Source organism: Tiliqua scincoides, chromosome 6 (genome assembly GCF_035046505.1).
Source record: "Tiliqua scincoides isolate rTilSci1 chromosome 6, rTilSci1.hap2, whole genome shotgun sequence".
NCBI lineage: Eukaryota > Metazoa > Chordata > Lepidosauria > Squamata > Scincidae > Tiliqua > Tiliqua scincoides.
In genome coordinates, this window is record NC_089826.1 from 16,553,459 (window position 1) to 16,568,922 (window position 15,464).

At 40.5% G+C, this 15,464-nt stretch overlaps 1 protein-coding gene across 5 annotated transcripts in view; it reads left to right on the forward strand.

The window, feature by feature from the left end:
* PDLIM5 (PDZ and LIM domain 5) overlaps positions 1–11,956 on the forward strand; it is a 158,017-nt gene extending 146,061 nt beyond the window's left edge. For all 5 annotated transcript variants that reach the window (XM_066631594.1, XM_066631590.1, XM_066631593.1 and 2 more), the window contains 4 exons: positions 1,614–1,794; positions 3,996–4,116; positions 7,482–7,597; positions 8,583–11,956. In XM_066631594.1, the coding sequence (XP_066487691.1) occupies positions 1,614–1,794; positions 3,996–4,116; positions 7,482–7,597; positions 8,583–8,672 (508 nt within the window). In that variant the 3' untranslated portion in view covers positions 8,673–11,956. The remainder of the gene's footprint in view (positions 1–1,613; positions 1,795–3,995; positions 4,117–7,481; positions 7,598–8,582) is intronic.
* Positions 11,957–15,464: the final 3,508 nt, after the last annotated feature.

Below are 15,464 nucleotides of genomic sequence, written 5' to 3' on the forward strand. Positions count from 1 at the left end.
GAAAAATCCTTAATTTAAAAAAAAAATTAACTAACTTTTACCGGTATCAGTATCCAAAGTGATGAACAGTATATCAACAAATACCATAAAAACAATTAACAATTGAAAGGCCATGCTATTACAAACAATTGCAGAAATGAAGTGGTGTTTTGCTGCTTTCCTAAAAATAGCAGCTAAAGCTAATACTAAAATGCAGTGTTAAAAACAAGGCACTGCAAAAGGTAGACTTTACTCAGCAGTCAAAGACAGACATCAGTTTTACAGATGAAATGGCATTTCTCCTTTTTACGGATACTTTGGTACAATTTTATAGAAAGCTGCATTACACTTCCTAGTAATCGATTACGGGCCCAGTAATGGGGCTAGCTGATATTTAAATAGTAGCTTTTGTTCTGCAGTAGGATCAGAAAACTAATTAAATCAAAACTTGTGTGTTGAAATTATCAAAAGCCATTTAACATATCTGAGTGTTCAACATTCTTCAGCTAGATGTGCAGATCCTTGCAATAGAACCAGATACATCGTGCGTCTAACATTTGAGTTATATCCAGACTTTTGATCTGTGGCACGCTTTCCCTGAAAGAAGACATCTTATTTTCATTTAACAAATGAGTTCGTTCATTCTGTTTCAAGGAGAAGCATAATGTAAATCCTTGTGACTTTTCATATTGTTTTAAAATGTAGTTTACTCCCCGTACACCTGGTTCTTCAAGGTTGTACATTCTCTGATTTGCTTTTGGTTTCATATTCCTGTAATATATTTGTAACCTATGAATATTCAATTGTTCAAATGAATAGCAATAGCAAACAAATCCCTGCTTCTTGAAAAACTGGTCATCACGAGGCAAGCAGTCATTTAATGCAAGGGTGCCCAAACCCCGGCCCTGGGGCCACTTGCAGCCCTCGAGGCCTCTCAATGCAACCCTCAGGGAGCCCCCAGTCTCCAATGAGCCTCTGACCCTCCAGAGATTTGTTGGAGCCCACACTGGCCGGACGCAACTGCTCTCAGCGTGAGGGCGACCATTTGACCTCTCGAGTGAGCTGTGGGCTCATGCGGGCTCCCTCCACTGCTTGCTCACAGTGGAGGGCTCCCTCCACTGCTTGCTCTTTCACATATGTGATGCAGTAGTGGCAGCAAAGGAAAGGCCAGCCTTGCTTTGTGCAAGGCCTTTTATAGGCCATGAGCTATTGCAAGACCTTCATTCATTCATATAAGTTCATCTTTAATATATTCATTTATGTAAACTTATATAAATTTATTCAAATTTTAAATGTAAATTAATTCTTTATTCCCCCCCCAGCCCCCACACAGTGTCAGAGAGACGATGTAGCCCTCCTGCCAAAAACTTTGGACACCCCTGATTTAATGAAATCAGTATTTTATAAGTATTTGAAAACTCTAATACTTAGATCAAAGTATCTAAGTATATGAAAACTCAATCAAAAGGAGAAAAAGGATAAAATGTTGCTATAACTTTCCTTTCTCCCACTATATTGTTTGAAAACCAGTTTTGCTTTCATGTCATTATGTATTTAAATGTACCGTGTTTGGAATTAATCACCTTTCTCCACTTCCAATTTTACATAAAATTGTCCATTTTTCTATAAAACAGAGGACCTTTTCTGGTGGCCCTGGGAAAATCTTGGCACCCAGAGGAGTTTAACTGTGCCCACTGCAAAACCTCCATGGCTTACATTGGTTTTGTGGAAGAGAAAGGAGCTCTTTATTGTGAGGGCTGCTATGAAAAGTTCTTTGCTCCTGAATGTTCTCGATGCCAGAGGAAGATACTTGGGGTAAGTAATAAGTCACCACGGTTACAAAGTTTTTCATTGGATATCTGAAAGCTTAATGTTAGGTCCTTCAGTTTGGAAAGTCCTTCTCCTTCCAGCAGGAGGTCTGGTCTAGAGGGTTGAGCCTCCATTTGCCTGAAGATAACATCCGAAGGTCGCCAGTTCAAGGCCACCGGCACCGTGAATGGCGAGACCTTGAAACAGCTGACAAGCCCAGCTGAGTTATTCCACCTGCTCTTGGAGAGATGAAGGAGCTGCTTGTCAGCCTTCATGGGAGGAATCTGGAGGCCAGAAAGTGATAACAGACCATAAAAGATCCATCTGAAATGTTGTGCTGTTCTTCAAAGATAGAACCTTTCAACTGTAAAAGTCCCTACTGGGATTTAGAACAGCCTGCCTATGTAAACCGCCTTGAATTAAAGTCTGAGGAGAAATCTGACAACCAAGAAAGGCGGTATATAAATGCCTGTATTATTATTATTATTCGGTTTGCGTAAAGGGTCTTCAGAGGACCCAGGCTTTCACCCTTCTGAAGTTAATTATCCCTTCCTATCTTAAGTGTTACACTGTTGGAATGAAATACTAACCAGGGTTTTGTGCTTGACCAGAACTAGAAACCTAGGTTTTAATCAGGAGCTTGATAGCCCAATCCTAGGAATGTCTACTCAGAAGTAAGTCCCATTTGAATCAGTGAGGTTTACTCCCAGAAAAGTGTGGATAGGATTGGGCTGTCAGTGCTCTTAATGTTTCTGATGGTCTCTCATTCAGAAGACGAAAGGAGTGCATGATCCCACAGCCTTCTTTCTTATATTTTCTGATCTTTTAAAGGAGAGGCTCCTTTTGATATGTTAGCACAAAACCTAAGTAACAGTTAAGTGGAGTTTGTAACATGGATGAGCCATGAATAAGAACAGTCCTAAGAACAGAACCAAACAATGAGGTTCATAGTAGAAAGTCTTAATTGTTTAGGTGCCAAGCCTGCTCAAACATGACAAATTGTTCTTCACCACCACCATTGCATTTCTAGGCATTCAGGTGCCGCACTTTGGATTCCTCTAGACCAGGGGTCTCCAAACCCCGGCCCAGGGGGTCAGATGCGGCCCATGGCAAGCCTCTGTCCGGCCCATGGCCAGCCCCTTGTCCCCTCAAAGCCTCTGGCCCACTTGACCAAACATGATTGGAGTTGTCAGAATGCCAAATGCAAGGGAGGGAACCAGGATGCAGGTCTCTTGTTATCAGGTGTGCTCCTTGGGGCATTTGGTGGGCCGCTGTGAGATACAGGAAGCTGGACTAGATGGGCCTATGGCCTGATCCGGTGGGGCTGTTCTTATGTTCTTATGTTCTGTGCTCTGGTTACATCTAGAGGGTGTTCTAAGGGCCAGAGAGATTGAATGAATGAGCCCATTCATTCATTTATTCACTCATCTAAGTTCCATCTCTAATTTATTTATATAAATTTTATATTTAAATTTTTTTTCTGGCCCTCTACACTGTGCCAAATATTTGATGCAGCCCTCTGGCCAAAACGTTTGGAGAACCCTGCTCTAGACCAGTGATTTTCAAACTGGGGCGTTGCCACGACCCAACCTGAGGGCCCTGGCCTCTGCCCCCATAAGGGGAAGGGGCAGTGAGGAGGCAGCGACGCAGTCCCCAGGATCGCGTTGCTCAGGGGGCTGCAGGGGCTTGGCTAGGCTTACCAGAGCCTCCTGCAGCCTCCTAAGGTTGCAGGGAACCCTGCGTGATTGACTGCAGGCCTCGCCAGGTCTTCAAAAATGAAAATGGAGCGATCGTGTCCTGCCTCCGCAAAACCGGAAGTGGAGCACGATCATTCCGCTTTCACTTTTTAAAGCCTGGGGAGCCCTGCAGAGAGGCTCTGGTAAGTCCAGCCAAGCCCCTGCAGCCCCCTGAGCTCCCCACAAGGACTTAGAGGCTCTCAAACTCTCCCTGAGAGCTTGAGAACCACTGCTCTAGATCTTGCTTTCCTGTATTACAACTCTTGTCTTGTATAGAGCAGTGTCTGCAGAGTGAAATGGATCCAGATTCAAGACCAGTGTTCCCAAACATTAACGTGCTCGTCTTGTTCCTTTTTGAAAAATGCATAGAAGTTTTGTAAATGTATATCGGGTATATACAAAAGAGTAATGAATTCGCTCATTTCCTCTGAATCCTATAATGACCAGCATATTAATTTTTCTCCCAACCAGGAAGTAATAAATGCCTTGAAACAAACCTGGCATGTCTCCTGCTTTGTGTGTGTGGCTTGTCACAAGCCCATTCGCAACAATGTTTTCCATTTGGAAGATGGTGATCCCTACTGTGAGACAGGTAAGGAATACCGCAGTGGCCCAGAAAGGAAGACAAGCTGGAGAGATCAAGAATTTTCTTTTTTGTTTTTGTTTTGTACGTTTTGATTGGGTTGATATGTTTCTGCTGCTTACGTTGATTTGTGCTTAATTGTGTGTGTTCTAAAATAAAATGCACATCATGCTGTTGACAGCACTTGAGGGTTTGGTACATTAAAGAAAAGTACTACCGTGTTTGTGTCCTCCTATGTTTGATTTTGAGAGAGATTTCTAACAATCAAATGGTGATTCCACCCGCCCTCCCCCACAGAGATTATGTTGGCAAAGCCAACTAATGACCTTCATGATCAGGATAAAATATTTTTGTGCCTCTAATCTGGAGATACTTAAAAGCTTTTTGTCAAGATATAAAGTTAATACAAACCCTGAAAACCAACCACGTACCACTGACTGGAAGCCTTGAAACTCCACTGTAGAAAAGCAGTTGAATGCCAAAGTGGTGGTAATAGGTTTCTCCCTAGAAAGCTTTTGTGCTACATTTCTGTTCAGTTGAATTTCAGGTAGAATAAGAGATTGCTAATTTGATGTCCAGGATTGAAACTGACTCAACACAGACATGTCTGAAAATTTTTTGTGCACAGGTTATTCTAGGCTGCTATTACCATGGTTTAATATAATGGGAGAAAAATCTTAGACTACGTTGCCTAAGGTTTGAAAGGGGAAGGAAACAGAAGTTTTTCAGTCTGGGCTGCTACTGTTTTCTGTCTCTTGTAGAAAAGCTTGTAAATCTCTTGTCACTGTAATTAGCAGCCAAGTTAAATAGGCATGCACCCATTTTCAGTATGACACTGTGAAATGGAGAAGAGAGGACATGTCAAATTTAAAAAAAAAATCTTAGGCATAAACTATACATTTACAGCACAGTTAATACAAAATTTAAGAACTTAAGGAGCCCTGCTGGATCAGACCAAGGGCCCATCTAGTCCAGCTTCCTGAACCTCACAGTGACCCACCAAGTGCCCCAGGAAGCACACAAGACAACAGACACAATCTGCGTTCTGCTGCCCTCCCCTGCATCTGGCAATCAGAGGCAGCCTGCCTCTAAAGCCAAGAGCTTGCACATACCTACTATGACTTGTTACCTGTAATGAACCTTTCCTCCAGAAATTTGTCCAATCCCCTCTTAAAGGCATCCAGGCAAGATGCCATCACTACTTCCTGTGGCAAAGTGTTCCACAGACTAATTACATGCTGGATAAAGAAATATTTTCTTCTGTCCGTCCTAACTCTCCCAACACTCAACTTTCATGAATGTCCCCTGGTTCAGCCTACAGCACTTAGGCCAGATCCTAACCACCCTCACAAGCAGCCCAGTATAATACTGGGCTGCTCAGATTTGTGCCAGCAGTTTCGCAAGTGCAGATCCGAGTAGCTCCATTGAAGTGACTATTGTACAACATGGGGTAAGAAGAAATAAATCCCCTAACTCCAAGTTGCGTGGGATCCACCTCAAACCCTGAACTGAATACAACCAGCCTGTTCCAGAGCAGGTTAGGATTGGGCTGCCCCACTCTGTTGTCAGGGTCTCAGTTAATAACTGAGGAAAAAGGAGCACATGGTGGTTTATGTAAGTCGCAGACTGGACTCATGGGCAGAGAAAGGGAGCTCCCCAGGTGCATATATTTTCCTACATGAAAACAGTAAACCCAATCCAGGTAATTCTCTGGTTTCTTGGCTTTTTGCAAGTAATTTCCATTCATTTTCATAATTATCTGCACAAATGGTAATGCCTTTCTCAATAAATTTATTAAATAGAATAGAGTTATTTGATGCAAAAAGATTCTGCTAAGAGATAGTATGGTTATAGGGATTCACATGCGATGCACCTTCCTCTTTTTCCTTTGCATGTTCACCTCTCCTATTCCACAGATTTGGAGCTGTACAGCAAATTGCTTTTCTTGTACAATACATCTCTACATTTGTCTATATGGCAAGCCATTCTAGGATGGTCTTTATGGTGAAAATAGCACAAGACATACCATCGTGAAAAGATTACTGTAGATATTCACCTATAAGATGAGAAATTATTGCCAATAAATCAAATGCAAATCATCTCCTCACCTTATCTGAGAGGTCACTCAGGGGCTATTCAGGCACAGAAGAAGCCCAGGACAGAGCAAGAGGACAATCCAAAGATAATTAGAGGGTAATCAGTCTCCATGGTGACAAGGCTATAAGCTGCAGCCAAAGTTAACCTTTTCACTCCTGAGTAAAAAGTAAGCCAGGGCTCAAGGCTTCCATTTAAATCAAGCAAGACTCATTCTCTTTAGCAGATCATTCTGCAGCCTCTTTGCATTTCCACTTTGCAAATGTTTGGCAGAGGTCTGGTTTTTAAAACACCAGGGTGTAATCCTCATTTCCATCTGAAACAAAGTCCCAGGCTACAAATCAGTGCACCATTGCTTAAGAATAATACCCATGGGAAGCAGTGGATCTACTTCTGAGTAAATTAGGTTGCAACTATGTGTAGCTGTGCTTGCTAAAGATCATTCCTTTTTGCTTATATCTCCACTGTTAATTGAATTGCACACTCCCAGTTATGTGTTATATGTTGAGCCTCTGGTTCAACATACAGAAAAATCCATGATTTTTGCTGAAGACCTTCCCTTGACTTATCTGTGAGATCAACTTATAAGGGAGCATTTGCGGTATTCATATGGCTTTTTAAACAATTTTATACAAAGCCTACGACTACATATATACACAAGTACAGGTTAAGCCTTATTATTCCAAAGGGTTTTGTCCCGAAACTCACTTGGATGGCAAAAATCGAACTAAAGCAAATCAATTTAAAAAACAAAGTCCCTTTGTCCTTGATTTAAAAACAGCCTTGCTGACCTTTGTGATGTTAAGCCAGAGTCATTAGGCAGACAATCCATCAATCAGTCTCTTTCCAGGCAAGCCAAAGACCCCTCCCTTTCTGAAGCCAGTAGAGGCCACATGTGGTCCACCCATGGCAAAAAGGCCAAAAAGAAAATGCTTCCAGTTTCCAACTGGAAGTGGCATTTTTAATGCTTTATAAGGCATTGAGAGGCCTGGTGAAGCCTTCCTGCTACTTACCTTCTCCACAAAACATAAACCTTTCAGTACTCTTTCAGTAGTGAAAAAGTATTGAAAGGTCTGTGTGTTGTGGAGATTGAAAGATCCTGTTCTAATTAATAATCTGGTTCATCTTCATAATTTCTTGTCTTTGAAATTTCTGTCCAGCACTATGTACTGATTACAATGTGATTCTGCATTGTTTCTGAGTTCTTGGTATTGTATTGGGTTGTATTTGCCTTTTTGTTAGGTATTTGTATTGAGCGTTCATCTTTGTTTTATATACAGATTACTATGCACTCTTTGGTACCATGTGCCATGGCTGTGAATTTCCCATTGAAGCTGGGGACAGATTCCTAGAAGCCTTGGGCAACACCTGGCATGATACCTGCTTTGTATGTTCAGTAAGTATAAAACTGATGTTGTGTCTTTGAACATTTTAAAAGTGTATCCATGGTATTGGTACTTAAGTTAACCTGAGTAAGATAGAGGGGGATGACAAAAATGGCATAGAACATATTGGCAAGAAAGCACTTTTTTGAATGGGTAGCAAATGGCTTAGCAAATGGCTAAGGTACGTCACTGGGTAGCAAATGGCTTAGCTGCGTCATTGCATTAAAGCTTAAAACAAGCATTAAACAGCATAAAGGCAGCACAAAAAAGAGGAGTCAAACAAGAATCTAGGAAATCCTGAGTGAATCTGATCTTAGACCATCCTGATCAACAAGGGTCAGGAGACTGTAGGTAGTTTTAGATATTCACTGAAAGCAACAGCACACTTGTCATGTGAGAAACGTGACATACCTGACTTCTTCCATTCAGTGAGTCCATTATGAAGATCGCATCCCTCCCTTATGTGTTAAGGTGGACATTCTCCTTCACATGGAGAGAATACACATTTAGGATCAAAACAGATGTCACAGTTAACCCATCATTTCAGCTTGCATCTTCTTTTCTTATCTAAAAAAGCAGCTGTGGAAGGTCAAATCAAGACAGGGAGAGAGAGTGGTTAACCCTTTCCCTTGTGCTGTAGTTACTCCAAGAAGTGACCTTCCTAAAACTGCTATAAACCTCAGGAGAGAAGCTTCCATTGGCACCAATAGAAAAAAAAGCCCATGTTTATTAAAAGTTAGTGGAGGGGATCAGAGGAATGCTTTCATGGAATAGAATAGAAGGAGCATTCTATTCTATTCACGTTCCAGAATAGAAGGAGCATTCTACTTGAGCAAGGAGCCTTTGCACGAATGCTTTTCCCCTTTTCAGAATGTGTGTGCACCCAAAGTGTGCCCTTTGTGTGCATGGAGGTCTTACTCTGGATGCCATCCACTGTATGTCACATCTTGGAAAGCAAAACATTTTAAATTTTATTTTATTTTTTTGCCATTTCAGGTATGCTGTGAGAGTTTGGAAGGTCAGACTTTCTTCTCCAAGAAGGACAAGCCTCTCTGCAAGAAACATGCCCATTCTGTGAACATCTGAAACAAACTTGATTTCTGGGCATTGTTTTGTGTGTGTGTGTGTGTGGTGTTTCGTTTTTTTAAGAAACTTGAGGGTGTTGGTTTTCTTTCGACTTTTTTAAATTGTAGAAGTGAAGGTGTGAGCAGAGGAGTGGAAAAGAAGAGAGTTCATGACTTTTCATGTAGTAGAACAAGGAACATTTAGAGTGACCGATAGTAATGTCAGATGGACATTCACTTTTAATGAGAACAAATATTGTAATTGAATTTGCATTTAATTTGCATGTGCCACAAGAGGTAAAGCAATTCACAATTAGACATCTAGCAAATCTGCACTTGGTTTTGTTGCTGCTTCTCAGGTAGGGAGAAGGGTTCTACCTTAGGTAATTAATCAATTTAAGTGAATGTATTAAGTTTTTCAACAATATAGCTAGAAGTGCTGCAATGTGAAACCATTTATTGGCATAATGGTGAGTATTCATGTTACAGGTGATTAGGGGATTTGAAATAGAACAGTGTGAATCATGCTGACTTCCAAGCTATATATTTGCTTCTTTGTATTCAATTTTTTCTCCTTATTGCAAAGAGAGTAACTAAAAATGTACACACTGAGTAATGATACACTTTCATACACAAAATATAAGTGTTCAGGAAAAATATACAACTTTGCTGTTCCTAAAATGAAAGAGCAATAAGAGAGCAGTAAGAAGTCTGAGGGATATGGAGAAGAGTCTTGCTGAGATTAAGATCACTGCCTACACATTTTTGTATATGCTTCTATGTGCACAATTAGCACTCTTGGTGTAACAAACCAAAAAGGGAATCATGGGGAGGGGAATCAAACAATTTCTGCCTTGTTTAATACAAGAGATTGTATTGCATTATTACACAATACAGCAACAACTGCTGAGGGGGATCGTTCTTCCCCACTTGTGATATTGCAGTTAACTGCCTTCTTGTTATATATAATCATGTGGATGATGTCAGCTTGCCATTTTGTGAAAACACAATTTTTGTTTTATCTGCCTGTACATCTGTACATATGTATTTTAATTTCTTCATCTCAGTCCTTCTGTTTCTTAGAGGTGGGAAGATGATATTGTTAGAGAATGCAAACAGAGTAAGATATTTCTTGTTTTGAGGGAAGGGAATGCAGTTGTTGTATCTATGTATCCTGTTTATCTTTTAACTGTATTCTGTCCTAAATTGAACTGAAGAATTCTCAGAAGAAGAAACAATTAACATAATCCAGGCAAAAATCCTAAAGCTGTGTGCATTTTGTATGAACTATGTATGGAGTAAGTTTGACTTATTGAAACCTATGTAGGTGCAGATTTGATCAGGTCATCATGTTAGGTTTAACTAAAGTAACCCTTTCCATGCAAGAGTTGACCTTAGGTGGCCATTTGCCTGTTTCTGCCTTGATTTTCAAGTAGTTATAGACAAAACAACCAAAAGAGACAAAGTTGCTTTCAATTATTAAATGCTTTGGCATATTCTGATCTCACAGACTAGACTGTAGGGTGTGATATATTCCAGTTTATACCCTCCAGTGCAATAAATATAAATACACACATACTCCAGCTTTTAAACTTCAGAACCATAAAAAAAATCTTATTTTTAAAGTAATAGCACTTAAAATATTTGCCTAAAATTTACTTCCCATTGGCTATATGCCTACACACCTGGCTCTCTACTTCCCCCGTCAAGCACAATGCCTGGGGATTCTCTTATCAGTAGGATAGGCCGTATTTCCTATGGCTTTGACTTCTCTTGACAAACCCACTTCATGGTGCTATACTCTGGGGGCATTTAAGTGGTCTTTACTTTTAAGAAGCAACTTTGTATAGTGGGGTGGATTGTACATTTTGGGAAGCAAGTGGTGGTTGAAAATACAGGCAAAATAGAGAGGTATGTGATGTCACGCGGTTTATGTCATGGTTAGAAGCACAACTGTGGTTTTGTTACCCAGCAAGTTAGGACTAGGATGCCTGTTGTACTATTAAGTGTTAATTTTGCTACTTTATTTATAACAGGGTTATGCCTTTGTTAACACAGTTTACCTTTTATTAAATGATAACATATCCTGGTGTACTTGTAACAATTCGGTAGTTCAGTAATTTCTGTTAAACCAAGTAGTGAAAATAGTTTTACCACACCCCTAAACTTTGGCTCAAGTGCAGAATCACTGTGAAATTCTGGCTATGCGGCAAGCTGGTCATCTCCTTTGTTCTGCCAAATGGCATGCACACTGTCACCACCTAGTAAAGGACAGTCTATAGTCAATTAATTTCTGCTGTAAACAAATAAAGACATAAAAAATATCTTTTCTTACAATATTAATCAGATATTCTTTGTAAGTTCTGCAAAGCAAATATGAGCACCCAAGGAAATATACATTCATCATAGATACCTAATGAAGGAAGTTAACCAAGGTTTTAGCAGAGCACTCTAGCTCAGTGATATTGTGTATCTCACTGAATACTTATTTGGGAGCTTGTGGTGAAGCTAATCTATAAACATATAACTTGGGGGGAGCTTATTTATAGGAGATTTGCCAATTAACCTCTAGAGTCTTTAAATGTGTATTTTTATGTTAACTACACAGAGACAATGGGGGGGGACACACACTGACCAGCAGTACACTGGGAGGTTTACAGATTATACCTAATAATTTCTAACATGAGTTTCACATTAGTACACAGAATTTAAAGTCTGGTAATTGGCAAATGTGCGAGCAACTCTTTTAAGAATGGAAAGTAAGATACCCTGGAGAAGGAGGTAGTTTGTGTGTATATTTAGAAAAATGTTGCATAAAAAATAGACAACTTTTGTTAAAAGACAGAGTTGAAATAAATAGTTTGTGGGTAGCAGGTATTTGAAGGTATGAGATCAAACAGTTTTATTAGGGTTTTTTATTATTTTTTTGCATGTTCTAACTAGTCAGGACATCATTCTCTGTAAATAGAATATTTAAAGTTCCACTGGTACAAGACCTAAAGCTGAAACTGGGCATTGTTGCACTTTGTAGTCTTCTCTCTAGTATTAGGGGTGATGTGATGGCATTTGGTAGTGAGAGAAATGGCTTCTGACATCCCATATTGTGCTCGGCTTTGTTTTTTTATGCTTGCTTTGATTTCCCTTTTGGCTTCTACATCCTTTTCTTTCTCCCTTTGAATCTCTTGTTATTAATCACACAACTACATTTCTCTGTTCAGTTTTGCCTCTGGATCCTGTTATTAGAAAAAGCACAGTCAGAAACATGATATGATGTACACATAAATAAAATTGCCTGTGAAATTGCAATGCGTGTTTGTTTTTTACCAAGTCTTCTTCTTTTACTTTTGTTTGTGTTTTCATAGGGCCACAGCAAAGTGGCCAGTCAAGAACAAATGGTCCATTTCTCTTTAATCATTCATTCTTTAATTTCCAAATCCTGGCTGGAAAACAGATTACTTGAGAGTCGTGTGCAAGGATGTCTGATCTCTCTAAACTGGAGACAGTAAATAGGAACTGCAATTCTATCTCCTCTGACTAGGTTTATCTGATACTGTATTTAGCCTTGGCACAAAGCGTTCTCTGATTTCACCTTGGGATACTTAACCATCTATAGTAACATGGTCAATTACTTCATGATAACAGTAGCCTCATAAGATTCTTATGAGCTGGGTATCTTTTGACTAGGAGAATGTGCTGTTGTTTTCTACAGTGTTTGTACAAGAGGGAACGCTGCACATGACTCTATAAAAAGCTAGAGGCAGCTTTACAGGAATCCTACCTCTGCTTCAAGTGTTTGGGCTACAATTAAAGACAAATGCAAGTCTATTTGCAAACAGTATATTAAACTCCAGAAGCCAAACTCTTAAAGGCATCAAGGTTGTATTTGACATTTTAACAGCAGAGGGTTGGTTTCTGTCAAGCCACAATATAATTTAACATTAAAATGCAACAAGAAACAAAAATAAGAGATCTGTCATTCATTCATTAAGAAACTGTAATCTAGTGCAATATTTATAACCTTAAAACTCAACAGTGTGTTTTCACAATAAATCCCCTTTCACTGCCCAACCTTGAACAAATCTTTCAGTCAAAAAGTTTGTTGGTTGAAATGTCCTGTGTTAAAGAGGTTCAAAACCTTTCTTACAGAACTGCACATAAATCCTTTTAACCAGCTAAAGCTTAATTTAGGCTGGAGTTTTACTTTCTGGGGACATTAATATCTTGTGCTCAGACAAAATCTTGGTTATATCAGAAACACGTAGAGACTAATTTATTATTAGCAGTCTGGTGTTAATTAGAGGGAGTTACCAGAAATAGTTTGCTTGATGGAAATTTATTAGGAAATCACACTTTACTGATGGTGAAATGGGAGTCACTAAAAGAGCACAGCCCTTGCTCAGAACCGACTAATTAACAGGGTGTCAAAATTTCTCTGCAGAAGACTTAGGTCTAATCATGGGACCCTCACCAAGGCAACTGACTCCTCTGTACTATTTAAAATTTTTAATAGGGGGTGGGTGGGAGAACCACTCCCAAGGTGAAGTTTCTAAACTGGTGAATTGTTTCAAGGCTCAATGAAATCATTGAGATCCCAAGTCCATTAGAGAATAGATGTCCCCTCTCCTGCAGAGAAATATTTCTACACATTTGTACACTTCCTTGGTGTTAAAAAAATTTTTCTATCATATAGCACAGGGGTGCCCAAACCCCGGCCCGGGGGCCACTTGCGGCCCTCGCAGCCTCTCAATGCGGCCCTCAGGGAGCCCCCAGTCTCCAATGAGCCTCTGGCCCTCCGGAGATTTGTTGAAGCCTGCACTGGCCCAATGCAACTACTCAGCGTGAGGGCGACTGTTTGACCTCTCGTATGAGCTGTGGGATGAGAGCTCCCTCCACTGCTTGCTCTTTCACATCTGTGATGCAGCAGCAGCAGCAACAAAGGAAAGGCCAGCCTTGCTTTGTGCAAGGCCATTGATAGGCCTTGAGCTAGTGCAAGACCTTCATTCATTCATATAAGTTCATCTTTAATATATTCATTTATGAAAACTTATGTAAATTTATTCAAATTTTCAATGTAAATTAATTCTTTTTTTTCTCCGGCCCCCGACTCAGTGTCAGAGAGCTGATGTGGCCCTCCTGCCAAAAACTTTGGACACCCCTGCAAATCACTTATTAGTGATTAACTCATAAACATCTTTATTTTCAGCTTTTCCCAAGAGCACTAAAAATGAATGGGACTCCAAATGTTTTTGGGTATTTTATACATGTATATTCCTGATGCTATTTGTGCTACTCAAATCCTGATTGAAATTTTAATTGATTGATGAATTGACCAAGTTTGCATATGCCTATAACCCGAAATTTTGAATTATAAATACAGTACCATGATAGCCGCTTCAGTCATGCAAGTGACATTTATTTACACATAATACACAGAATTAAGTGCTCAGGGATGATGTTGCAGGGCAATCACTGGGCAGTTGCCCAGAGACCCCATAAGGACCCACTGCAGATTAGAGACCAACCCTGTGCCCATAACCTTCATGTGGGACTTGATCAACTCTTTGTGGCTCACCCAGGCACAAGGAGGTCATGAAAGGTGGTAGTTAGCTGAGAGTTTTCTGAAAACTGGACCCAGTGCCGTCTCCCAGTAAGGAGATAGAAGAATTATAAGTGTAGCACTTTTCACTGCTAGGAGGGGACTGCATTTTTGAACTTTTCCTTCACAGCACACATTTGAAATGCTTCTCTCATGTGGAAAGCTCCCTATGTGTATAAAACTAGCACATGGGACCGTAAGGCTTAGCTTGACCCCCTCCTTCATGTGTATAGTTTGCTTTCTACATGAGGGAGCATTAAAATGCCCTCAACAGTGGCCCCTGACAGGTTTGGGCAGCATGAGGTTAACACCAGGGCCCTAGAATACAGTGAGTATTCACTGCACAGCTGCAGCCACTTAGAGGCAACAATATCCTTTTTTTCTCAGGGATAAAAGCAGCACCTGGAGGAAGGAGAGGGTAGAAGGAGAAAGGTTGGAGAGGATCGTGGTTGGGAAAGAGGACTGGCAGAATAACGGACTGGTTGACTGAGTAATGGACTGGCTAAAGGACTATCTGATTGACTGGCAAACTGACTCATAGAACAGAGGCTACTGGAGACTGGGGTGTGGCTGCCCAGCCCAGGTGCTGCTGAAAGCTGCTGCAGCTGTGGAAACTGTTGACTGGAGCAGAGAGGAAAGAGGACCTCTGCAGTTCAAACAGGCAAGCTACTCTGGTGGTAGGGTCCAGTGGTACTTTCTGCAGAGCTAGGGCCAATGTTAGGGAACAAAGGGAGGCTAATTAGTCTACAGTGGTTGTAACCCCTCTAGAGCAGTGTTTCTCAAACTCTGGATTGGGACCCACTAAGTGGGTTGCGAGCCAATTTCAGGTGGGTCCCATTCATTTCAATATTTTATTTTTAATATATTAGACTTGATGCTACCATGGGATGTGACTGCTTTTGGGGACCTGTACTTTTAACAAGCTACTATGTATATTCTTTTAACAATGATAGTAAATGATACTCCTGGGTAAGTGTGGGCAGGATTGCAGCCTAGGATTGTTAAAAATTTTCCTGCATGATGATGTCACTTCTGGTCATGACATCATGACATCATTTCTGGTGGGTCCTGACAGATTCTCATTCTAAATAGTGGGTCCTGGTGCTAAATATGTGAGAACCACTGCTCTAGACAGCAGATTTGATGGGACAGCATCATGGTATTTGGCTTGTTCCAAGCCCTGTGCTTGGAATGAAGATGCAATGCAAGAAGAAATAC